Below are 25,834 nucleotides of genomic sequence, written 5' to 3' on the forward strand. Positions count from 1 at the left end.
CCCCCCCGCTGATAAGATTGACATTTAAATGGTAGCCTGACAAAAGCAGATTACCCTCCTTAGAGTAGGTGGTGGTAATCCAATCAGTGGAAGAAATGAATAGAACAAAAACACTTGTCCTACTTAGAGTAAGAAAGAACTTTTGCCTGACTATCTAACATCAGCTCTTCCTGGGTCTTAGCCTACAGAACTTCAACAGGAACTTCATGATAGGTGCCTCCTGGTTCTCAGGCCTTCAGACTCAGACTAAACTATCCGTTCTTCTGGATTTCCAGTTTGCCAGCTATTTATGTGAGCCAATTCCTTAAATAAATCTGTACACACAGATTTATTTATGTGTGTGTGTGTGTGTGTGTGTGTGTGTGAACACAAACATGCATGCACACACACACCCTATTATTTTTCCACCCCTTTGGAGAATCCTGACTAATACCATCTACTCTCAGCAGTTCTATTCAACATCATACTGAAAGTCCTAGCCAATACATTAAGAAAAGGAAAAAGTTTGGAAAGAAAGTTCCCTGCTCCGCATCTACACCTTGCCTTTTTTCCCCCCAGATTTCTCTTCAACATTGTAAAGGAACTCCTAACCTGTGTAGCAATTAAAAGGAATGAGGTGTACCTACAAGAAAGTCATGCCATAATTGCATTAATTGACTTAAATTCAACTATGTAACCCCACTGGAAAGAGAAAAAGGTGGAGGAGGGGGAACTAGAGAATTAGCTGGAGTGGGGGGGGAGGGTACTTTAAATTAAGCCGATTATTCCTATGAATATATGACCACAAACAACAGAATGAATCCAGCTTGAAATAGCTGACGGAAGTTGTTAAAACCTATGAAAATAAAATGTCACTCACAATCTGTCAATGACAAAAATAAAGCATAATGCTCAAGAAAAATAAAGCACGTAGTGAATGCTTATTTGGTCTCATTCAGGAAGAAACTAAGTAACAACAAAAGGCCATAGAGAAATAATAACTACAAAAGCATTAAATAAGTAATAAATACAATAACCTAAAAAATGGGAACAAGTACGAATTCCCATTTTTAGAATGTAAATTATACATGTATACATACAAACTACTAAGCAAAATCATACATATATGTTAAAAAAAACACTCGATATGACTTGAGGGTATATTTGCCTATACGTGATTTCTGCCTTTAGAAATATAATACCCGAGGGAGGAACCATGATGGCGGAGTAGAAGGACGTGCTCTCAGTCCCTCTTGCGAGAACACCAGAATCACAACTAGCTGCTGGACAATCATCGACAGGAAGACACTGGAACTCACCAAAAAAGGTACCCCACATCCAAAGATAAAGGAGAAGCCACAGTGAGACGGTGGGAGGGATGCAATCACAGTAAAATCAAATCCCATAACTGCTGGGTGGAGAACACTTATACCACAGAAGTCCACCCACTGGAGTGAAGGTTCTGAGCCCCACGTCAGGCTTCCCAACCTGGGGGTCTAGCAACGGGAGGAGGAATTCCTAGAGAATCAGACTTTGAAGCCTAGTGGGAATTGACTGCAGGACTTTGACAGGACTGGGGGAAAGAAAGACTCCACTCTTGGAGGGCAGGCACAAAGTAGTGTGCCCATCAGGACCCAGGGGAAGGAGCAGTGACCCCAGGGAAGACTGAACCAGACCTACTTGCTAGTGTTGGAGGGTCTCCTGCAGAGGCAGGGGGTGGCTGTGGCTCACCATGGGGACAAGGACACTGACAGAAGAAGTTCTGGGAAGTACTCCTTGGCGTGAACCCTCCCAGAGTCTGTCATTAGCCCCTCCAAAGAGCCCAGGTAGGCTCCAGTGTTGGGTTGCCACAGGCCAAACAACCAACAGGGAGAGAACCCAGCCCCACCCATCAACAGTCAAGTGGATTAAAGTTTTACTGAGCTCTTCCCACCACAGCAGCAGTCAGCTCTACCCACCACCAGTCCCTCTCATCAAGCCTCTTAGATAGCCTCATCCACCAGAGTGCAGAGAGCACAGCAGAAGCAAGAAGAACTACAATCCTGCAGCCTGTGGAACAAAAACCACATGCACAGAAAGAGAGACAAGATGAAAAGGCAGAGGGCTATGTACCGGATGAAGGAACAAGATAAAACCCCAGAACAACAACTAAATGAAGTGGAGATAAGCAAACTTCCAGAAAAAGAATTCAGAATAATGATAGTGAAGATGATCCAAGGCCTTGGAAAAACAATGGAGGCAAAGAGCAAAGATCGAGAAGATGCAAGAAATGTTTAACCAAGACCTAGAAGCATTAAAGAACAAACAAACAGAGATGAAAAATATAATAACTGAAATGAAAACTACACCAGAAGGAATCAATAGCAGAATAAGTGAGGCAGAAGACGGATAAGTGACCTGGAAGACAAAATGGTGGAATTCACTGATGCAGAACAAAATAAGGAAAAAAGAATGAAAACAAATGAAGACAGCCTAGAAGACCTCTGGGACAACATTAAACACAACAACATTCACATCATAGGGGTCCCAGAAGGAGAAGAGAGAGAGAGAAAGGACCAGAGAATATATCTGAGAATATATCTGAAGAGATTATAGCTGAAAACTTCCCTAACGTGGGAAAGGAAACAGCCACCCAAGTCCAGGAAGTGCAGCAAGTCCCATACAGGATAAACCCAAGGAGAAACACGCCAAGACACACAATAATCAAATTGGCAAAAAATTAAAGACAAAGAAAAATTATTGAAAGCAGCAAGGGAAAAACGAAAAATAACATACAAGGTAACTCCCATAAGGTTAACAGCTGATTTCTCAGCAGAAACTCTACAAGGCAGAAGGGAGTGGTGTGATATACTTAAAGTGATGAAAAGGAAGAAACTACAACCAAGATTACTCTACCCCCGCAAGGATCTCATTCAGATTCCATGGAGAAAACAAAAGCTTTACAAACAAGCAAAAGCTAAGAGAATTCAGCACCACCAAACCAGACCTACAACAAATGCTAAAGGAACTTCTCTAAGTAGGAAACACAAAAGGAGAAAAGTATCTACAAAAACAAGCCCAAAACGATTAAGAAAATGGTCATAGCAAAATACATATCGATAATTACCTTAAACGTGAATGGACTAAATGCTCCAACCAAAAGTCACAGGCTTGCTAAATGGATACAAAAACAAGACCCATATATATGCTGTCTACAAGAGACCCACTTCAGACCTAGGGACACATACAAGACTGAAAGTGAGGGGATGGAAAAAGATACTCCATGCAAATGGAAATCAAAAGTAAGCTGGAGTAGCAATACTCATATCAGATAAAATAGACTTTAAAATAAAGAATGTTATGAGAGACAAGGAATGACACTACTTAATGATCAAGAAATCAATCCAAGAAGAAGATATAACAATTATAAATATATATGCACCCAACATAGGAGCACCTCAATACACAAGGCAATTGCTAACAGGTATAAAAGAGGAAATCAACAGTGACACAATAATAGTGGGGGACTTGAACAGCTCACTTACACCAATGGACAGATCATACAAAATGAAAATAAATAAGGAAACAATAGACCAGAGATATTTAATTGATATTTATATGACATTCCATCCAAAAAGAGCAGATTACACTTTCTTCTCAAGTGCGCACGGAACACTCTCCAGGATAGATTACATCTTGGATCACAAATCAAGCCTCAGTAAATTTAAGAAAACTGAAGTCATATCAAGCATCTTTTATGACCACAATGCTATGAGATTAGAAATGAATTACAGGGGAAAAAAAAAAAACGTAAAAAAAAACAAACACATGGAGAATAAACAATACATTACTAAATAACCAAGAGACCACTGAAGAAATCAAAGAGGACATCAAAAAATACCTAGAGGGCTTCCCTGGTGGCACAGTGGTTGAGAGTCCACCTGCTGATGCAGGGGACACGGGTTCGTGCCCCAGTCTGGGAAGATCCCACATGCCGCGAAGCAGCTGGGCCTGTGAGCCATGGCCACTGAGCCTGCACGTCCGGAGCGTGTGCTCCGCAACAGGAGAGGCCACAACAGTGAGAGGCCCGCGTACTGAAAAAAAAAAAAAAAACACCTAGAGACAAATGACAATGAAAACACGACAATCCAAAACATATGGGATGCAGCAAAAGCAGTTCTAAGAGGGAAGTTTATAGCTATACAACCCTACCTCAAGAAACAAGAAAAATCTCAAGTAAACAATCTAACCTTACACCTAGAACTAGAGAAAGAAGAACAAAAAAAACCCAAAATTAGCAGAAGGAAAGAAATCATAAAGATCAGAGCAGAAATAAATGAAATAGAAACAAAGAAAACAAGAGCAAAGATCAATAAAACTAAAAGCTGGATCTTTCAGAAGATAAATAAAATTGATAAACCATTAGCCAGACTCATCAAGAAAAAGAGGAAAAGGACTCAAATCAATAAAATTAGAAATGAAAAAGGAGAAGTTACAACAGACAACGCAGAAATACAAAGCATCCTAAGAGACTACTACAAGCAGCTGTATGCCAATAAAATGGACAACCTGGAAGAAGTGGAAAAATTCTTAGAAAGGTATAACCTTCCAGGACTGAACCAGGAAGAAACAGAAAATAAGAACAGACCAATCAAAAGTAATGAAATTGAAACAGTGATTAAAAATCTTCCAACAAACAAAAGTCCAGGACCAGATGGCTTCACAGGTGAATTCAATCAAACATTTAGAGAAGAGCTAACACCTGTCCTTCTCAAACTCTTCCAAAAAATTGCAGAGGAAGGAATACTCCCAAACTCATTCTATGAGGCCACCATCACCCTGATACCAAAACCACAGAGATACTACAAAAAAAGAAAATTACAGACCAATATCACTGATGAATATAGATGCAAAAATCCTCAACAAAATGCCAGCAAACAGAATCCAACAACACATTAAAAGGATCATACACCATGATCAAGTAGGATATATCCCAGGGATGCAAGGATTCTTCAATATACGCAAATCAATCAATGTGATACACCATATTAACAAATTGAAGAATAAAAACCATATGATCATCTCAGAAAAAGATGCAGAAAACGCTTCTGACAAAATTCAACACCCATTTATGATAAAAACTCTCCAGAGAGTGGGCATAGAGGGAATCTACCTGAACATAATAAAGGCCATATACGACAAAGCCACAGCAAACATCCTTCTCAATGGTGAAAAACTGAAAGCATTTCCTCTAAGATCAGGAACGAGACAAGGATGAACATTCTCACCACTATTATTCAGCATAGTTTTGGAAGTCCTAGCCATGGCAATCACAGAAGAAAAAGAAATAAAAGGAAAAAAAATTGGAAAAGAAGAAGTAAAACTGTCAGTGTTTGCAGATGACATGATACTATACATAGAGAATCCTAAAGATGCCACCAGAAAACTACTAGAGCTAAGCAATGAATTTGGTAAAGTTGCAGGATACAAAATTAATGCACAGAAATTTCTTGCATTCCTATACACTAATGATGAAAAATCTGAAAGAGAAATTAAGGAAACACTCCCATTTACCACTGCAACAATAACAAAAAAATACCTAGGAATAAACCTACCTAGGGAAACAAAAGACCTGTATGTAAAAAACTATAAGACACTGATGAAAGAAATCAAAGATGATACCAACAGATGGAGAGATATACCATGTTCTTGGATTGGAAGAATCAATATTGTGAAAATGACTATACTACCCAAAGCAATCTACAGATTCAATGCAATCCCTATCAAATTACTGGTGGCATTTTTTACAGAACTAGAACAAATCAACTTAAAATTTGTATGGAGACACAAAAGACCCCGAATAGCGAAGCAGTCTTGAGGGGAAAAAAACGGAGCTGGGGGAATCAGACTCCCTGACTTCGGACTATACTACAAAGCTACAGTAATCAAGACAATATGGTTCCGGCACAAAAACAGAAACGTAGATCAATGGAACAAGATAGAAAGCCCAGAGGTAAACCCACGCACCTATGGTCAACTAATCTATGACAAAGGAGGCAAAGATATACAATGGAGAAAAGACAGTCTCTTCAATAAGTGGTGCTGGGAAAACTGGACAGCTACATGTAGAAGAATGAAATTAGAACACTCCCTAACACCATACACAAAAATAAACTCAAAATGGATTCAAGACCTAAATGTAAGACTGCACACTATAAAACTCTTAGAGGAAATCACAGGAAGAACACCCTTTGACATAAACCACAGCAAGATCTTTTTTGATCCACCTCCTAGAGTAATGGAAATAAAAACAAAAATAAACAAATGGGTCCCAATGAAACTTCAAAGCTTTTGCACAGCAAAGGAAACCATAAGCAGACGAAAAGACAACCCTCAGAATGGGAGAAAATATTCGCAAACGAATCAACGGACAAAGGATTAATCTCCAAAATACATTAACAGCTCATGCAACTCAATATTAAAGAAACAAACAACCCAATCCAAAAATGGGCAGAAGACCTAAACAGACATTTCCCCAAAGAAGACATACAGATGGCCAAGAAGCACAGGAAAAGCTGCTCAACATCACTAATTATTAGAGAAAGCAAATCAAAACTACAATGAGGTATCACCTCACACCAGTTAGAATGGGCATCATCAGAAAATATACAAACAACAAATGCTGGAGAGGGTGTGGAGAAAAGGGAACCCTCTTGCACTGTTGGTGGGAATGTAAATGGATACAGCCACTGTGGAGAACAGTATGGAGGTTCCTTAAAAAACTAAAGCATAGGGCTTCCCTGGTGGCGCAGTGGTTGGGAGTCCGCCTGCCGATGCAGGGGACACGGGTTCGTGCCCCGGTCCAGGAAGATCCCATGTGCCGTGGAGTGGCTGAGCCTGTGCTCCGCAACGGGAGAGGCCATGGCAGTGAGAGACCCGCGTACCACAAAAAAAAAAAATAAAGAAAAGCTAAAGGATATGATCCAGCAATCCCACTACTGGGCATATACCCAGAGAAAACCATAATTCAAAAAGACACATGCACCCCAATGTTCTCTGCAGCACTACTTACAATAACCAGGTCATGGAAGCAACCTAAATGTCCAATGACAGACGAATGGATAAAGAAGTTGTGGTACATATATACGATGGAATATTACTCAGCCATAAAAAGGAACGAAATTGAGTCATTTGTTGAGACGTGGATGGATCTAGAGACTGTCATACAGAGTGAAGTAAGTCAGAAAGAGAAAAACAAATATTGTATATTAACGCATGTATGTGGAAACTAGAAAAATGGTACAGATGAACTGGTTTGCAGGGCAGAAGTTGAGACACAGATGTAGAGAACAAACGTATGGACACTAAGGGGGGAAAACTGGTGGGGTGGGGATGGCGGTGTGCTGAATTGGACGACTGGGATTGACATGTATACACTGATGTGTATAAAATTGATGACTAATAAGAACCTGCAGTATAAAGAAACAAACAAAAAACAACTAATATGAAACTTTCTTTGCGTTATTTGTATGGAAATATGTTAATATAAATGTTTCAGACATTACATGAAATTTCTAAAAATCTTATATGTTCTGGTATAATGTTATAAGTCATAATTCTAGTTATTACTTTAAAATATATATCTCAGAAATAACTAAATTTCCTTGTCAATTGCATTATTATGAACTTTCATCAAATCTTTAACCGTGGTCATTTTTAAGTCTTTTGTCGTTTACAGACAGTTCTGGGTACAGTCTGATGCTTTTACAAAAATGTTCCTATAAAGGGGTTTCATCTTTAATGAATTCATGGAAAAGACTCTGACAAGTACAGGTTTCTGGTAACTGACTATACTGCTGAACTGAATGAATAACCATTTTCAGAACTCTAATGGAAAACTGATGAATTAATAAAAGTGCTAACAAAAGATCAAGATGGAAAAAAAATTAATTACACGGGACTGAGTGAACTGATGAGGATGATTATAATTTTTGTGACTTTCTGTTTGAATAAAAAAAAAAAATCCCACAAGGACTCAGAGGCAAAAAATATACAAATCAATTTTCACTGCAAAGTAAAGGAGCTGTTACAGTGGAGATTACTGGACTGAATGTCAATATTATGACATAGTATAAGTGTGTTTCGTGTTTGGTAATTGCAATCATTGTTGCTTTTGTGGTCATCCATTTACAATGCTTGGTGTCAGTTTATCTGTTGTAAAAATAAAATACAGTTTGTGTGCATGAAAAAAATAAAATAAAAAGTCAAAAATAAACAAAAACCATTAAAAAAAAAGAAATATAATTCCCGAGGAATTCTACTAAATATTTAATCATCCAGAGGACCATCCAAGATATAAAGTGAAGAAATCAAATTATAGAATAATATATATAACATCATCCCTTTTAAGAAACCGACCAATCAACAAAATAAACACAACCATATGCTTACATATATTTGTATAAACCATATGTGTACATATATTTGTATAAACATGGAGGTCACTCAAGGCCTGTTGACCTTGAATCTCATATGATGGTAAAGAGATGGGGAGGAGAGATCAGCAACTTTTTTCTTAAATAATGTTTGGACTTTTTTTGCCTGTTGCAACCATCATGTTATACTTTTGCCACTGGAAAAAATTAATGAAGAAAATTTAAAGGGAAAAATTAAATTACCACTAAAATAGAAAACAAAGGCTAACTGGCCATAAGCATACTCATTAAGAATTAAAATATAGCTAAGAATAAAAGTGAAAAAAATCCCTTATTTTAATGACAGCTACCCAAAGAATTTTAATGTCCATTTATAAAAGCAAGCCACTGGTAATCTTTGGCAAGGTGCTCCTGAATATATCCTCATGCCAGCAAACATCTTAAACTAACTGAATCTCTTTCTTGGATCACAAAACTATTCATTTAATTTCCTGCCAAGCTAAATAGAGGAAAATGTGTGCTTTACACTTTCAGACAAAATGCCTTGTTAAGTCCTAACTGTAGGGATGGTGCAATAAACCCTCATGTGTTAACAAGTTGTGGTCTACAACAGAGTCATGTATTTTATTTCAGGAAAAAATATTACATTTTCTGTGTTTTCAGCAAGTTTAAATGGAAAAAAGGGGGGGAGGGGGTAAGAGAGGCTATTGTGCAGCTCTAAGCAAAGCTGAGAAAGGAGAGTAAGCCTGCACAGAAACATGTGACCTACAGGTTTGGCTTAAATTTCACTTGCTGAATTCTTGATCTAAACCAATTTCTTTTCCATAATATACACTGGGAAAATGTCAATCTATCCAGTACATCTCAAACTATTCAAAGAATATTTTAAAACAAAAATTCTTAATTGTCCTATATACCATACTCTATCTCCTGTAGTTAACCAATATGGGTAAAATTCGTCTCCAATGTGACTTTCACCGAGCATATCAGTGACTTATTCAAATAATGGAGCTGAAGATAAATTCAAATCTTAACAAGTACTCACTTTTACAGTTTCTTCTGTGTTAAGTTTATTTCCCTTAACCAAGACAATTTGGAAAGGACTGTTATTTTCCCAAACATGCTGTAAAAAAATGAAATAAACAGTATTTTAATGAAAGAAATGAATATTCTATGCTAGCAATGAAATCGCCTATCAGTTCTCATTTCCATTGGTAAAAGAATGAAAATACACCTCTGAACTAACAACTGAAAATCACATATATTAAATTAACCATCACAACCACTAGCACTTAGTTCTCAAGGCAAAACAGGCAGCATTCCAGTATTGCTAAGAAATTCACTAAACACCATTAAAAAATAGTATTAAAAGTTTTGCATAAATTAAAAATTGACCAATAAATTAATATAAAGATAATAACTTAATCATCAAGGAATGGTTAAACATTCAATTTCTTAAGACTGAAGAACTATTTTAAAACTGTGGTGTTCTAATGAATACAAACTTAAGATTTGCTTTATACAAATATATTACATTCTAGCAAAAAATGATGCCTTTGTTACATTTAAGGTCTAAAAGTATTCAATAAGAAAGAAAGAAGAAAACAGACAAATTATACCAAAACACTATTATAGATAAACTGAAAGAAATGAGATATACCAGAAAATCAACTGTCTCTGCACATCTAACTTTTCTACTAGAATGCTCAACTTGCTCTTTGAGTCCCATTTAGCTCTAATCTCAAAATATCTCAAATTTGAGGGCATTTTTCTTTAGCACCAAAAGATAATCGAAAACATAAATGGCCTGTTTACAATCATATGTAGCCTGAGTAAGGAAAAAGAAGGGTAGCTAAAAAGATAATTACTAATAAATGGTGATGGATCTTCGGCAAATATGCATTAATATTCTGTGGAATATTAATATTAATTCATATTAATATTCTGTGGAAAATATGCATTTTCCACAGAAGGAAAACTGAGTAAAGAATATACGTGTGAGGCTTAAGCATACAACCTAACCAAAAAAGTCGCGTGCCTTCTGGGGTTACCAAAGGGTCACACATGAAACTTACAGAAATAATTCGAGTTTTCTTTGGTGGTAAAGGAAGAGGAAGGTTAGATGAATTTCGATTTATGGCAGCCTCTATGGCAATCATTTCCTGTTCATACAGCTTCTTGATCTTGCAACATTCCACAAGTATAAAATGGGGCAAGGTCCTATTCATTACACAGTTCCGGATATACTACAGTGGCAAGAAAGTATAAGGTAAGGATTTTCAAGCAAAACTTAAATCAACAGAAGAATAAAATTAAACTGAACAACACTAGAACAAATGCACTGTGAAAGAGTATCTTAAATAACAACTCAATGTCAAGAATATGAGAAATAAAAATCACAACATAAAATTGCTACAATTAATTGAACATCTACATACCTGAGAACTGAACTAGATACTTCTTATATGTTAGAGCTAATCTTCATAACTCTAAAAGACAGATTTTCCTCTTTTAATAGACTAAAGAACTGAAAATCAGAAAGCTAAATTACACAGCTAGTATCTTTAACACCTGGATTTAAATCCACTTGTCTGACTTCTTTTCTGTTTGCTGAACTTTGGAGAAATATGTGCCACAGTACAGATGTTTTATTTTCTCTTCTCTGCACTTAATACCTGACAGTATGACCAACTGGCACACCTTTCCAGGGGCAGGGCTTGATCGTCATAGACTGATGCCATACTGCCACCTCTGACCAGTAAGTCAGGAAAGGTGAATATGTAGTACACACGTGGCCATTTTTTATAAGTCCTGAGGTGGCCACATTTCCATGGATCCCTGAGGCAGACCTGGTACCTTTTCAGCACAGAGCTCCAGGCATCCATTACTGCCTTTACATCAAAAACTTACTGGCCATTTGAGCTTGATGCTCTGTTTCATTTCCATGAAACCAGAGGATTTTCCAGAGGCATATAAGAAGAGGGGTGGTTATTCACATTACCAAAGATTCTTAACATAATGAATAGAAATCCAATGTACTCCTCACTATAATAAATTTCCTATACAGATATAAAGTGTGACTCAGTATATTGTATTCAATTCAGAACCACTGAAAATACACTTCTGGAAAAAAAAAAAATTTCCAGAATGGCCTATAAGTGGGAGTTAACATGATACTATGATAAATAAATTCATTCAGAAACTTTTCACTATGAAAGATGTATCATCTCATTTCCTTCAGGTTCCTTCACCTTCATTGTATATTTTCTTTCTCACATGACCTTGTACAAAAAACACACACTTCTTTAGTTTTCTTTGTAATAAATTCCAGTTTGAGCAAAACGATGTACTTTCCTCCTATTAAGGTTTAAAAAAAAAGTGTTAAATTAAAGAAGCAGGAGGCTACTTAAAAGATGGCAGAGGGCTTCCCTGGTGGCGCAATGGTTGAGAGTCCGCCTGCCGATGCAGGGGACGCGGGTTCGTGCCCCGGTCTGGGAGGATCCCACATGCCGCGGAGCGGCTGGGCCCGTGAGCCATGGCCACTGAGCCTGCGCGTCCGGAGCCTGTGCTCCGCAACGGGAGTGGCCACAACAGTGAGAGGCCCGCGTACCGCAAAAAAGATGGCAGAACATGAAGGGAAGAAGTCAGTACTTAGATGTTACCACCAAGCACTTTTCATTTTCCTTCTTCCTCTCATGGGCTAGAGTTCAAGCACTTACTGTCAGAATGTCACAGATCCCAAGCTGTGCACAGAGGTTATAACTGCTGCTAGACTTTCTACCTACTAAACCAAGGATTAAGGGCTACACTAAAACTCTGGAGAGAAAAAAAAAAAAAAAAAAAAAGAAGGGGACGATACAAAATCCCCTGTTACCTGGTAATAAATCAGAGCTCCTTCTCAAACAGACATCATTTAATAACTGGCACGCCTGTATCCCTCTTGCTTAAAACAAACAACAAAAACCACAAATAAGAGTAATCACAGGTTTCCATGGTGGCACACTGGTTAAGAATCCACCTGCCAATGCAGGGGACACAGGTTCAAGCCCTGGTCAGGGAAGATCCCACATGCCGCAGAGCAACTAAGCCCATGCGCCACAACTACTTAAGTCCGTGAGCCTAGAGCCCACGAGCCACAACTACTGAGCCTGCGTGCCACAACTACTGAAGCCCATGTGCCTAGAGCCTGTGCTCCACAACAAGAGAAGCCATGGCAATGACAAGCCCGCACACCGCAACAAAGAGTAGCCCCCACTTGCTGCAACCAGAGAAAGCCTGAGCGCAGCAAGGAAGACCCAATGCAGCCAAAAATAATAAATAAATAAAATAAATTTTTAAAGAAAGAGTAATCACATATTTTCCTAAAATTCTGTTACTATTTACCTGTAACTTGGCACTTAACCCAGTATTCTTTATGTAATGACCATTTTTTGGTCTCCAAATGTAATTTCAACAAAAATATCCTTAAGTTCCTTGAAGGCAAAGCTTCTTTAAATAGCATACCTTATGCTGGGGGAAGGGGTGTCACAATGCACATATCTTATTTAAACTCCACTATACTCCAAAAATAACCTGAGGCACATCAATTCCCTGCATAAAACATCTACACAAAGAATTCATGACTAAATGTAAATAAATGGTAAATTGATAGTTAAAACACATACCTGGAACTGAATTAGTGGGTGATCACCAAACACATATTCTACTCTCCCACTGACTTGCAACACATAGTCATAGGGGCTAACTTCATCTTCTTTCCCATGAATAGTCAAACGTTTTTGGATTGCCAATTCATTTATTTTGATAGGATTCATATTAGGAGATACTTGAAAGCTAAACACATCCTAAAAAGGGGGGGTAGAAAAAAGAAGCAATTTTGTATTTACACTGGAAAAAAAAAATCACTCTTTACATTTGTACTTATTATTAAGTACTACAGTGTACACAACTATACATAATGTTTACACATGTACATCCTTTACATTTAATTTCCAGTAAATTTTCTCTCCCCCTACCAATCCTGGAAAATCATTTTTTAACCTAAATGAATACCTTGTTACAGTTCATCTCATTTTTAGTTTAGTGTTCCCACATGCTGCTCCCCAATGCTGGTTATCAGCAGTGATGGTGAAATGGCCAAATGAGAATTTAAAGAATTTGAGGGGGGGTGGGGGTGGGGAGATGCATGTATGATGGAGTCGGTTGCCAAACATCCTTTATTCTGAGATTCTGTCATTCCTAGTTTTTGATGGTAAAATGTTTATTCACTTATGAAATAGTGCTGGCAATAAATTACAGTATGGGGTTTGGTTTTTTTTTAAAGCAATAATAGCCTAAATAAAAATCTATAAACTCGGGCTTCCTTGGTGGCGCAGTGGTTAAGAATCCGCCTGCCAATGCAGGGGACACGGGTTCGAGCCCTGGTCCGGGAAGATCCCACATGCCGTGGAGCAACTAAGCCCGTGCGCCACAACTACCGAGCCTGAGCTCTAGAGCCCGTGAGCCACAACTACTGAGCCCACGTGCCACAACTACTGAAGCCCGCGCGCCTAGAGCCCATGCTCCACAAGAGAAGCCACCGCAATGAGAAACCCGTGCACCACAATGGACAGTAGCCCCCACTCGCCGCAACTAGAGAAAGCCCGCACCCAGCAACAAAGACCCAACACAGCCAAAAATAAATAAATAAAATAAATAAATTTATCTTGTAAAAAAATCTATAAACTCTATGTGACTTCCTAAAATTATTTCATAACTTAAAAATTTACTATTCTGTATGATCAAAAACTCCAAGAATTTTTGGTTTAATCCCTGGGAAGTATTTAGCCAAAAGAAAAGGAGACTAAGGAGACATATGATAGCTATATTTCAATTATCTGAATATCTGGCATGTAGAATAAAGGGAGATTGAATGGATACATATTAAATAAGAAAGTATAACCAGATGAGCAGAAGTCACAGAAAGCTAGTTTGAATTTAAGTTTTTAAATTCAAAATTTAAATGTGTGCTTGCTCACAGTGAAAACGTGCTACTTCAGTAGGCAGAGGGCTCCCATAGCAACTGGATGTATTTGGTTAGACACACAGGATATAAAGGATGGTGAAAAGAATTATTATGTTACATAAAGAGTCTGCCTAGATGATGTCTAAACTCCTTTCACTGTTAAGTTCTATGCTTGAATCCAATAAGATTTTACATCTATATTTCTCTTCTAACTTCAAAACACTTCTTTTCACATATACTTTGTTACAATGATGATCACATTAAAATTTGTATGTCCAGTAGAGGTTTGACCCAGATGTGATGAAATTCAAACTGACCTAGATGGACAAACTGCCCGGAGCAGGTATTTTCAAGTTGAATTCTAATCACCTTTTAACAGTAAAATTCCCTATTTCAACTTTTTCAACAATGCACAATTCCTTAAACAGTATTTTAAATTTGACCTTTACACTTTATGATATCCAATTCTTGGCTTAAATTGAACTTGAGTCTCAATATATCTCAGTATAGAGTGGCAAGTTGTTTTCTTTTTTTTTTCTCTAGACAAACTTCCTTTGCAAAATGCCTGAATGTAGGATCCTTTTTTTACATCTGACCTAACAAATACTTAATAACATGTTTTTGGAAGGAAGGCCGACTTGATAAAATGAGAAACACCTGGAAAAAATCCTGGCTCTACCACTGACCAGCTATGAAGCAGGGCACAAAAGAAAAACTTCTCTCCCTTTCAGTTTCTTCACTATAAAATCGGGTTAAAATAACAACACTTTATTGGGTTGTTGTGAGAAGTAGAGAATATATTTCAAAAATACCTTTCATAATTCCTGGCATAGTAAAGTGCTCAACATAGAATGGCTACTGATAAAGGTTTTGTTATTGTTATCACAGTAACTGAAGAACAAAACAAAATATCCTTGTACTCCTACCCTAATTCCAAGGCCAGAGACTAGATGATAAAATGAGCACACTTCATACAAAGGCAGTAGCATAATCTAGTTTGTAAAATTGCTATGAACATTCAGATACAGATTAACTGTACATACACTCTATTATAATGCCCAATTCAGAACCGGCACTTAGTTCACATATTCACAGAATGCAAATGTAAGAAAATGGAAAAACAGAGCTCTTTGATCAAACCTTTCATTTTATAGACAAGAGAAAAATCACATGAGAAAATAAAATTATATCTACATTAAACAACATTATCTATACCAGGGGTTGGCAAACGTTTTCTCTAAAGAACTAGGCTTTGCTAACAGCATATGAGTATCTGTCGCATATTCTTCTTTCTATTCTTTTTAACATCCTTCAAAATTCTTTGAGTTTTTTACATCCCACAAAAAATATAAAAACCATTCAAAACCACTGCAGTTTGCAGACCCCGATATAGACAAAAATGCATCAAAAAACCATATATGTACAAAGGATGTGTCACTTCAGGTTGTCACATAATCCAAAATATATTTCCATCTTAAATCTAAAAATGATCTATGTCAGTCTTTACTAGGTGAGCAACAGCCTCCTCTAACATTGGTGCTGCATTCTGGTAAAATTCACAAATTTATTATAAAGTATTTCTTAAAATAATATAATACTACCTGACAATTTTCAAAATGAACAGCCACAATGAGCTTTCCTCCGTAAAGTTTATCTTCTAAATTTTCAGGAATGGATGGTTCATGCTCTGGTGGATAGGTTTGCTTTAGCCAATCCATCCAAGACAATCCCACAAGCGACTGAATCTTTTCCTCACTGAATCTGCGCATTTTTATTCGGAATTCATTCACCTCAGGATCCTTCAAGGCATCAAATTCATGCAAACCTAAAAAAAATTTTAAACGTGTCATTTTGAGTAGCTAAGAGAATACAAAATATACTCAAAAAAAGATAATTTGGATGCTTGGTTTTCAGGAAGCCAACAAAACTGAACAGGAAAATATTATGAAAGATAAAGAGAATATTATGAAAGATAAAAAAAATTCAACATAAAATAACGAACTTCATGTATAGAAGATGAACATACAATTAGATTTCTAAAGAATACAAACTTGAAACCTCTTAAAGAAATATAGTTGGTTACCAATTTTAAAAAGATAATCACTGAAATTCACAGTACTATTTTAAAACCACATATGAAAAAGCCAGTTTTTCTTTACAAATCAAGTAAATCACATTTAAAATATTTAAGAAAGGCTAAGAATCTGAAAACTTTACAAATAAGCCTAAAACTCAAGTTATTACTTAAAACTCAGCAAACTTCAATTTTATAAACTTTCAGTTTACTGTGATTTTTCAACAATGGTTATAGCATATCAGTCAAAAATCTCATAAACATAAAACTATTTTTTGTTGTACTGAATTATGAACCACTTCTGCCATGAAGATAACTATATAACAGCCTGTTCATAAGCTTATAATTATTCTAATAAATAATTCTAGATATCTAAAATAATAGAAGAACATGTATCAATTTTTATATGTGCATTAATTTTTACCTATCAGATTGGCAAACATTTTAAAGTTGGACAAAACCTTAAGCTGGAAGGGACAGAAGAGAAATAGGCATATTTAATATTTATTAGAACTCACACTCACACACACACACACACACACACACACACACACACAGTTTTGACCCTGGTATTCCACCACGAGGAAGTGCAACCTGAGAGACTCAGGACCAACCAGTGAAAGTCAAATATGTTCCCCAAACCAACCACGTAAGATGCCCAGCTTCTCGTGAGCCCACCTTGCGCTTCCTCCTGCCAGCAACTTCCATCAGGCATACATGAAAGCCATCCACTTTCTCTACCATGAAACTTTATCACTCCCCTGCCTGACTTTGAATCACTGCCAAACACAAAATTACTTTATTATAGCAAGCTCTGAGTAAAAAGTCTGTTCTCATTTGCATGATTGTTTATTTCCACAAATCTATGGAAATAATTGTACAGATAACATGATATCAGTACAAGCATGTTCACTGTAGCTTTGTTTATAATAAATAAAAAACTGGAAATAACCTAAAGATAATCATTAAGACCTGGTTAAAAAAATTAAGATACATCCATATACCATGATAGAGTGGTACAAGTGCTAAAATGAATGAAGTAGATCTGTGTTGTTAGGATAAAAGTCCCAGATATATTAAATATATAAAGCAGGGACACAGTGGGTCTCGCAAGATTCCTTTTATGCAAATTCAAAAGAAAGAATATAGAATGCATATAAATTTTTGCCTTGAAAATTGAGATAATATTAACAGCATTTCATAGTGTTGGAGAGGGAAGCACAGTGCGGCAAGCTGTTACTTTTCATTCTGTAGGGCCAAATCAATACTATATCATTTGAATATATGCACGTCAATGGGTGTTATCTTGATAGTAGACTTACCTGCATTGTATATTTACGTCTATTAAAACAGTCATTATTTCTAAAATAAATATTAGCATTGATCTGAGGTATTAAATATAGAAAAATTAAAATGTTTAAGTTCCATAATACAACAAAGGTAAAATCTTGAAGGTAAAATATGATTTCTTGGATAGTTTTAGATCTGGAATAAAATATATTACTCTAAATCAGCTATGTGAATGAACTGTAATTTAAGCGAACTACCTTAAGTATCTTAGAGCTTCTTCCTTTGCACTGTTCAAACTATTTCTATTCACAGATCATCAGTACTACAGATAAGGACATGGAAATGAATACCTAATAATAGATACATCTAACAAAAATCAAACTCTTTATCTCCCTTTATCTACTAAAAGTCATGTCTAATCCACTTTCTAAATGTCTCTCAACTCCATCTAGTTCTCTTAGGTCCTATAGCCATTACATTAATCCTAGCTACCAATCATCTCTCCCATGGATTAATTACTACATCAGTTTTTCATTAATTTCTCTACTCACAATCTTAATCCCTCCAATCCATTTCCATTCCCCAACCTAAATAATTTTTCTAAAATGAAAATCTGATGATGTTACTCACCTAACTTAAATCCCTTCAATAGCTTCCCAATTGCTCTTATGAATTAAATCTCTACTTTTTACATGGCCTGGATAGCTCTGCATGCTCTGAAGCCGGTTGCCTCTCTAGACTTCCTGCTTATCCTAGCTGTCCCCTTAAGCAAATCATAGTCAACTTCTTTTATTCCTTGAATAGGCCATCCTTCCTATATGCCATTCCCACTTGGTTTTCCTTCTTCCATCTCCTTTCACCTACTCAACTGCTAATGAGCGCTTAAGTCACAGTTTAGCTGTTTGTCTGCAAAGAGGAAGAAGGCCCTGACTCACCCAGTTGATTTAAGTGACCCTCCTTGACTTATAACAGCTTATACATTGTATTGTAACTGTCTGTTTACTGATCCATTATTTCCCACTGGACTGTGAGCTCCAAGCAGACAAAGACCACATTACCCAAGTTCAGTGCTGTGGTTCTCAAGTATAAACACTCAATATAAACTGTTGAATTGCAATTGCTATTGTTTTGGTAATTTTTCTCAATATAATATAAATAAGGGACTATTTTCACATAACTATGAGAGTCAACTGAAAAGTACAGATTTATTTCATACATCCCAGACTCACTAAATCCCAATCTCTGACAATCTGCTTTTTAAGAAACTGATGAATGGTTACCTAATCTATAACAAAGGAGGCAAGTGGACTTCCCTAGTGGTCCAGTGGGTAAGACTCCACGCTCCTAATGCAGGGAGCCCAGGATGTGATTCCTGGTCGGGGAACTAGTTCCTGCATGCATGCCACAGCTAACACTCTGCATGCTGCAACTAAGAAGCCCGCATGCCGCAACTAAAGATCCTACATGCCACAACAAATATCTTGTGTGCCACAACTAAGACACAGCACAGCCAAAATAAATAAATATTTTAGGGCTTCCCTGGTGGCGCAGTGGTTGAGAGTCCACCTGCCAATGCAGGGGACACAGGTTCGTGCCCCGGTCTGGGAAGATCCCACATGCCACAGAGCGGCTGGGCCCGTGAGCCACGGCTGCTGAGCCTGTGCCCCCAGAGCCTGTGCTCCGCAACGGGAGAGGCCACAACAGTGAGAGGCCCACACACCACCAAAAAAAAAAAAGAAAAAAAATTAAATAAATAAATAAATAAATATTTTAAACAACAACAACAACAAAACAAAGGAGGCAAGAATATACAATGGAGAAAAGACAGTCTCTTCAATAAGTGGTCCTGGGAAAACTGGACAGTTTCATGTAAGGGAATGAAATTAGAACACTCCCTAACACCATACACAAAAATAAACTCAAAATGGATTAAAGATCTAAACGTAAGGGCAGATACTATAAAACTCTTAGAGGAAAACTCCCTAACACCACAAAAATAAACTCAAAATGGATTAAAGATCTAAACGTAAGGGCAGATACTATAAAACTCTTAGAGGAAAACAGAGGCAGAACACTCTATGACATAAATCACAGCAAGATCTTTTCTGATCCACCTCCTAAAGTAATGACAATTAAAAACAAAAATAAACAAATGGGATCTAATTAAACTTAAAAGCTTTTGCACAGAAGGAAACCATAAACAAAAGAAAAAGATAACCCTCAGAATGAGAAAATATTTGCAAACAAAGCAACCAACCAGTGATTAATGTCCAAAATATACAAATGGCTCATGCAGCTCAATAACAAAAAAACAAACAACCCAATCAAAAAATGAGAAGACCTAAACAGACATTTCTCCAAAGAAGACATACAGATGGCCAAAAAGTACATGAAAAGATGCTCAACATCACTAATTATTAGAGATATGCAATCAAAACTACAATGACATTATCACCTCACACCAGTCAGAATGGCCACCATCAAAAAATCTACAAACAACAAGTGCTGGAGAGGGTGTGGAGAAAAGGGAACGGTCCACACTGTTGGTGGGAATGTAAACTGGTACAGCCACTATGGAGAACAGTATGGAGGCTCCTTAAAAAACTAAAAATAGAACTACCATATGACCCAGCAATCCCACTCCTGGGCATATATCCAGAGAAAACCATAATTTGAAAAGATACATGCACCCCAATGTTCATTGTAGCACTATTTACAATAGCCAAGACACGGAAGCAACCTAAACATCCATCGACAGAGGGATGGATAAAGAAGATGTGGAACATATGTACATTGAAATATTACTCAGCCATAAAAAAGAACGAAATAACGCCATTTGCAGCAACATGGATGGACCTAGAGATTGTCATACTGACTGAAGTAAGTCAGACACAGAAAGATAAATATCATATGATACTGTTTATATGTGGAATCTTAAAAAAAAGGAGGGGTACAAATGAACTTATTTACAAAACAGAAGTAGAGTCATGGATGTAGAAAACAAATAGTTATCAGGGGATACGGCGGGGGGAGGGATAAATTGGGAGATTAGGATTGACATATACACACTACTATACATAAAATAGATAACTAATAAGAACCTGCTGTATAGCACAGGGAACTCTACTCAATACTCAGAAATGGCCTATATGGGAAAAGAATCTAAAAGAAAAAAAAGGAGTGGATATATGTGTATGTATAACTGATTCACTTTGCTGTACACCTGAAACTAATACAACATTGTAAATCAACTATACTCCAATAAAAATTAAAACAAAAAAAGGAAGGAAGGAAGGAAGGAAGGAAGGAAGGAAGGAAGGAAGGAAGGAAAAAGAAAAAAGGAAGAAAAAGGAAGAAATGGATGAAGCCTGAAATGAGGAACTACTATAAAGATCTCTTAAAAATAGAAACTTTGCCAAAAATAAAAAGGCTAAGGAATTTAATTTTAAGCCTAGTTAATTGCCTATATGTCTTGTGGTATGAAAATTTGTTAGCAAAGCTTAAATTTTAAGATAAGAGAACTGTATAGTTTACAGTCAAATATAAATTTTTGATATTAAAAAAGTACTGAATGAACAATTTCTTCATATTAAAGATACTGTTAAAATCCTACACACTATGTATTTCCTTCACTTTAAGGTATGCCACAGCTTTAGATAGGTGAGGAGAAAAAGGAAGTGTTCAAATACTTTTTTCAGGATGCTGACAAAATCCTCTGATCAAGATTTACTACTGGGTATTTGGAGAAATTAATGCAGGAGTAACAAGTACCTTCTCTACAGAGAATAATCAGAACCCCAGCAGTAGCTCTATAAATAATTATTGAGAATAAACAGAAAATGAAATAATTAGGCATATCATCTTTCAGGAAAAGGTATTTTTAGATCAGTCAGGGCAGTTATGTCTGTAAAGGTTCTATTGTTTTCGCTGGGGAGGAGGAGGCAGCAAACTTGTTCCTGAAGTTAAATTGAAATAATTGTTCATTGTTTTCCCAGGAGGCATGACCTCACAAAGTCCCGGTTGTAGTCATCACATACAAATCAGCAACTGCAAAAAATGACTTGTTAGGTATTTAAAGTAAAATTTCATTCTAAAACATCAGAACAGACTTACTCAACTTCCTAAATGACTGTTAACATTTGAATTTGTGTATATGATCATAAGGCCAGCTTTCCTAAACTGCTGAGGGTCTAAAGTACAATTTATAAATTTTAAGAGCTTATAAGCTGTTTAATTCAATGCAATAAAACACTCGTGGCATTTTCTTAGTCATTCAAATTGCAGGGCACATTGCATAAAAAAATTTTTGTACAATAAGCTTTATACACTAAATGAAATATGAAATATGGTACATTGTTTATAGAAAGAGAAATTCAATTCTAATATATATTAGATCTCTGTGCTGTTAGCAGGGTGAAGTTAGAGTTGTCAAATTTAAAAACAAAAAAACAAAAAAAAACACAGTATGTCCAGTTCTATTTGAATTTTAGATAAATAGTGAATGACTTTTTGGCATTAAGAGTATCCCATGGATCTACTGTATTTTTATTTGGTAAATCTGACAAGCTTAGGTACAGATAATGGTGGCTAATGATTCCATATGCTTTGGAGATCAAGACCCAAAGAAAGCACAGTGATCTAAGTTTTGAAAAGATGGTAAATCTCAAAAAGACACCTATATTCTCATAAAAGTTAACTCTCTCTGTGATGCTAACCTTTTGAATTGTCAAATATTTCAGCTTCCCTAAATATCAGCAGAAAAATACAGAAAAACAATATTTTCACAAACACGCACACAAAACTGCTTAAAAAGAACTATATAAAATATTATCAGTGGGTATTCTTGTCCTGGATAAAACTATAAGTGATTTTTTTATTCTTTCTACTTTTACATATACTCTAATTCAAAGGAAAAATTTTTACTAATGGAGAATAACTAAAAGTTTTAAAAAAATCTTTGGAACTCTAAAAACTAGAACGAAATGCTTTCTATTGAAGCTATTAATATATTTTTGAAAAATCTGTATGGTATACAATTACAAGACTATTTAATGGGGGAAGAAGTCATTGCCAAAGCAAACTAGCCAGGATCTGAAATGATCAAACATTTTTAAATACTAGGGTGTCATTCAGTAAATAAACAAGCTTCTGTTCTAAGTACTCAAAGGGAAGAGTTTAGTCCCACTGTGTAATCATTAGCTAGCCTGAATTAACTATAGGTCAAATCAAAGAATAGTATCTTAAAGGTACTTACTATCTTAAAGGGGATGGTACTATATTATCCTGTAAGAGTGAATGTGATCAATACAGGTAGCCAATCCAAATCCAACACTCTTCAGATATTTTTGGTTTTGTATTTTAAGCCTCCTCCTCAGTAATCCCTTGCAGTAAGCAAATTCAAGTTAATACCCTGTCTAAGGCAGGATACCATTGGCCCTTTAGACATCTAAGATTACTACAGCAAGAGAGACTGCTCCGTGTTTATTGTGTTACTCACAATTCTCCCTGAAATTAATATGCAAAGAATAATGTGGGCATGATATATCTTGACTTGCTATAAAAGTAACTTCTACTTAAAAGATAATTTTACTTATGGAGTAAAATTTATGGAAACATCAATCAGCTTAAAGTCTCGGTTAGCATACAGTTGTGCATAAATTACGGGTAGTTCACAAGAAACTTAGGATGCATCTCTAAAAATGGGCTTCTCAAAGTACCTGAGGCAAAGGAACAACTTTTTTATTTCAAATTTGCAAAAACCCAATACTTTTATAAAATAAAAATCATTCACTAGACATATAGATTGCCAACGAGCACATGAAAAGATGCTCAACATCACTAACTATTAAAGAAATGCCAATCAAAACTACAATGAAATATCACCTCACACTGGTCAGAATAGCCATCATTAAAAAGTCTACAAATAACAAATGCTGGAGAGGTTGTGGAGAAAAGAGAACCCTCCTACACTGTTGGTGGGAATGTAACTTGGTTCAGCCACCATGAAAAACACTATATGGAGGTTCCTCAGAACACTAAATATAGAGTTGCCACTTGATACAGCAATCCCACTCCTGGGCATATATCCACACAAAACTATAATTCAAAAAGATACATGCACCCTTATGTTCATAGCTGCACTATTCACAATAGCCAAGACATGGAAACAGCCTAGATGTCCGTCGACAGTTGAATGGATAAAGAAAATGTGGTATATATATACAATGGAATACTACTCAGCCATAAAAAATAATGTAATAATGCCATTTGCAGCAACATGGATGGACCAAGAGATTATCATAATAAGTGAAGTAAGTCAGAAAGAGAAAGACAAACACTGTATGATATCACTTATATGTGGAATCTAAAATATGACACAAAAAAACTTATCTACAAAACAGAAACAGACTCACAGCCATACAGAACAGACTTGTGGTTTTTCAAGGGGTAGGTGAGGGGGATGGATGGATTGGGAGTTTGGGATTAGCAGATACAAACTATTATATATAGAATGGATAAACAACAAGTCCTACTGTATAGCGCCGGGAAATACACACAATATGCTGTGATAAACCATAATGGAAAAGAATATGGAAAAGAATGTACATTTATGCATAATTGAATCACTTGTTTATACAGCAGAAATTAACACAAAACTGTAAATCAACTATACTTCAATAAATTAAAAAAAAATAAGTCACTGGAAAAGAAAAAGATAAAAAATACACACACCCTTGGATGTTGTGGCAATATCACATCGCTAGAGAAGTTTATTCTCAATTTCTATACTTACTTTATCTCAGACTGGTAACAATGTACAGACCAGCACTGGTCCATGGACCACACCTTGCAAAGCAACGTCTCAGATCATACTTACTACATGTTTATACAGATAGCAACAAACATGTTGAAAATTCAAAATAAGAATTTTTTAAATTACCTCTTCCTATAAGGACTCCAATTTTTGAGTCTAATTTTTCCCCTGGGTCACAACTTCTTGTCACTAATTTGAGAACTGGAAGAAAAGGTCTGACATCACAGAGTCTTCTTGTTTCATCTTCAAGCTCCTCATATACAGCAGTTTGATTCACACATGCAAACATATAGGAGTCAATTTCCATAAGGAGGTTAAACATTGGGTAATTATGAACTTGTTTCCATAACATCTGCAGGAAAAAGTAATAAGACATTTTCTGAAATGGGAATACTTGCTCAAGTGCACAAAGATATATCTACAAGGATGTTCACTGCAGCACTCTTTGGAAAACTCAAAAACTGAGGACAAGCAAAATGCTTAGCAATAAGAGATCAGTTAAGTGAATTACAGAATATTACAGAACTGTGAAAATAAAACAGAAAAACACGGTAACATGGAAAGCTATACGAGATATATTAAGGTTGGTTCCTTTTAAAAATAGCAAATTGTAAGAGAATATGAATGGTATTTAACCCATTTTTGTAAAGTAATATAATGGTATAATGCAAAAAAAATGCATTTATATAAACAAAAGTATTAAACGTGAAAATCTATGAAGAATAAGAATCACTGAAGACTTCCATATTTAGCATTCTTGTGAACATAAATAATTTCTAATTAAAAAAAAGAACATTTAAAGTATGTATCATCTATCACCTCCATACAAAATTTACATTATTTTTGTCCTGAATTCTTTTCTATTCACCAGAGTTATCTCCATTAACTAGCACTGTCCTGTTAGGATGAGCAGAATCAATTTCTCATGATCTCCCCTGAAGTCTCCTGGATGAGATCATATAAAAGGTCATCACACAAACACAAGGTGGATTACATATTTTAACTGCAACCAGGACAGAAGTCAACAGCTGAGGGATAAAAATCGTGGCCAATCCTCAGATTCAGTTATATGAAACAAACAAGAGAAACTGATGCTAGGCAAAAAAAAAAATAACACAAAATAGGTAAATTGGACTTCATCAAAATTAGAAACTTTTCTGTATCAAAGCACACTATTATGAGAGTGAAAAGGCAACTCACAGAATAGGAGAAATTATTTTCAAATTATATGTTTGATAAGAGATTACCATCCAGAATAC

The 25,834-nt window shown here is 36.2% G+C and overlaps 1 protein-coding gene across 1 annotated transcript in view; it reads right to left on the reverse strand.

The window, feature by feature from the left end:
- The window catches only part of PIK3CB (phosphatidylinositol-4,5-bisphosphate 3-kinase catalytic subunit beta), a 111,218-nt gene that overhangs the window by 83,125 nt on the left and 2,259 nt on the right, over positions 1-25,834 (reverse strand). The window contains exons 2-6 of the mRNA XM_007464363.1: positions 24,702-24,927; positions 15,999-16,222; positions 13,058-13,237; positions 10,469-10,639; positions 9,439-9,516 (exon numbers count right to left, since the gene is read on the reverse strand). Coding sequence (XP_007464425.1) covers positions 9,439-9,516; positions 10,469-10,639; positions 13,058-13,237; positions 15,999-16,222; positions 24,702-24,927 — 879 coding nt within the window. The remainder of the gene's footprint in view (positions 1-9,438; positions 9,517-10,468; positions 10,640-13,057; positions 13,238-15,998; positions 16,223-24,701; positions 24,928-25,834) is intronic.

The sequence above is a fragment of the Lipotes vexillifer genome, unplaced genomic scaffold (assembly GCF_000442215.2).
Source record: "Lipotes vexillifer unplaced genomic scaffold, Lipotes_vexillifer_v1.1 scaffold957, whole genome shotgun sequence".
NCBI lineage: Eukaryota > Metazoa > Chordata > Mammalia > Artiodactyla > Lipotidae > Lipotes > Lipotes vexillifer.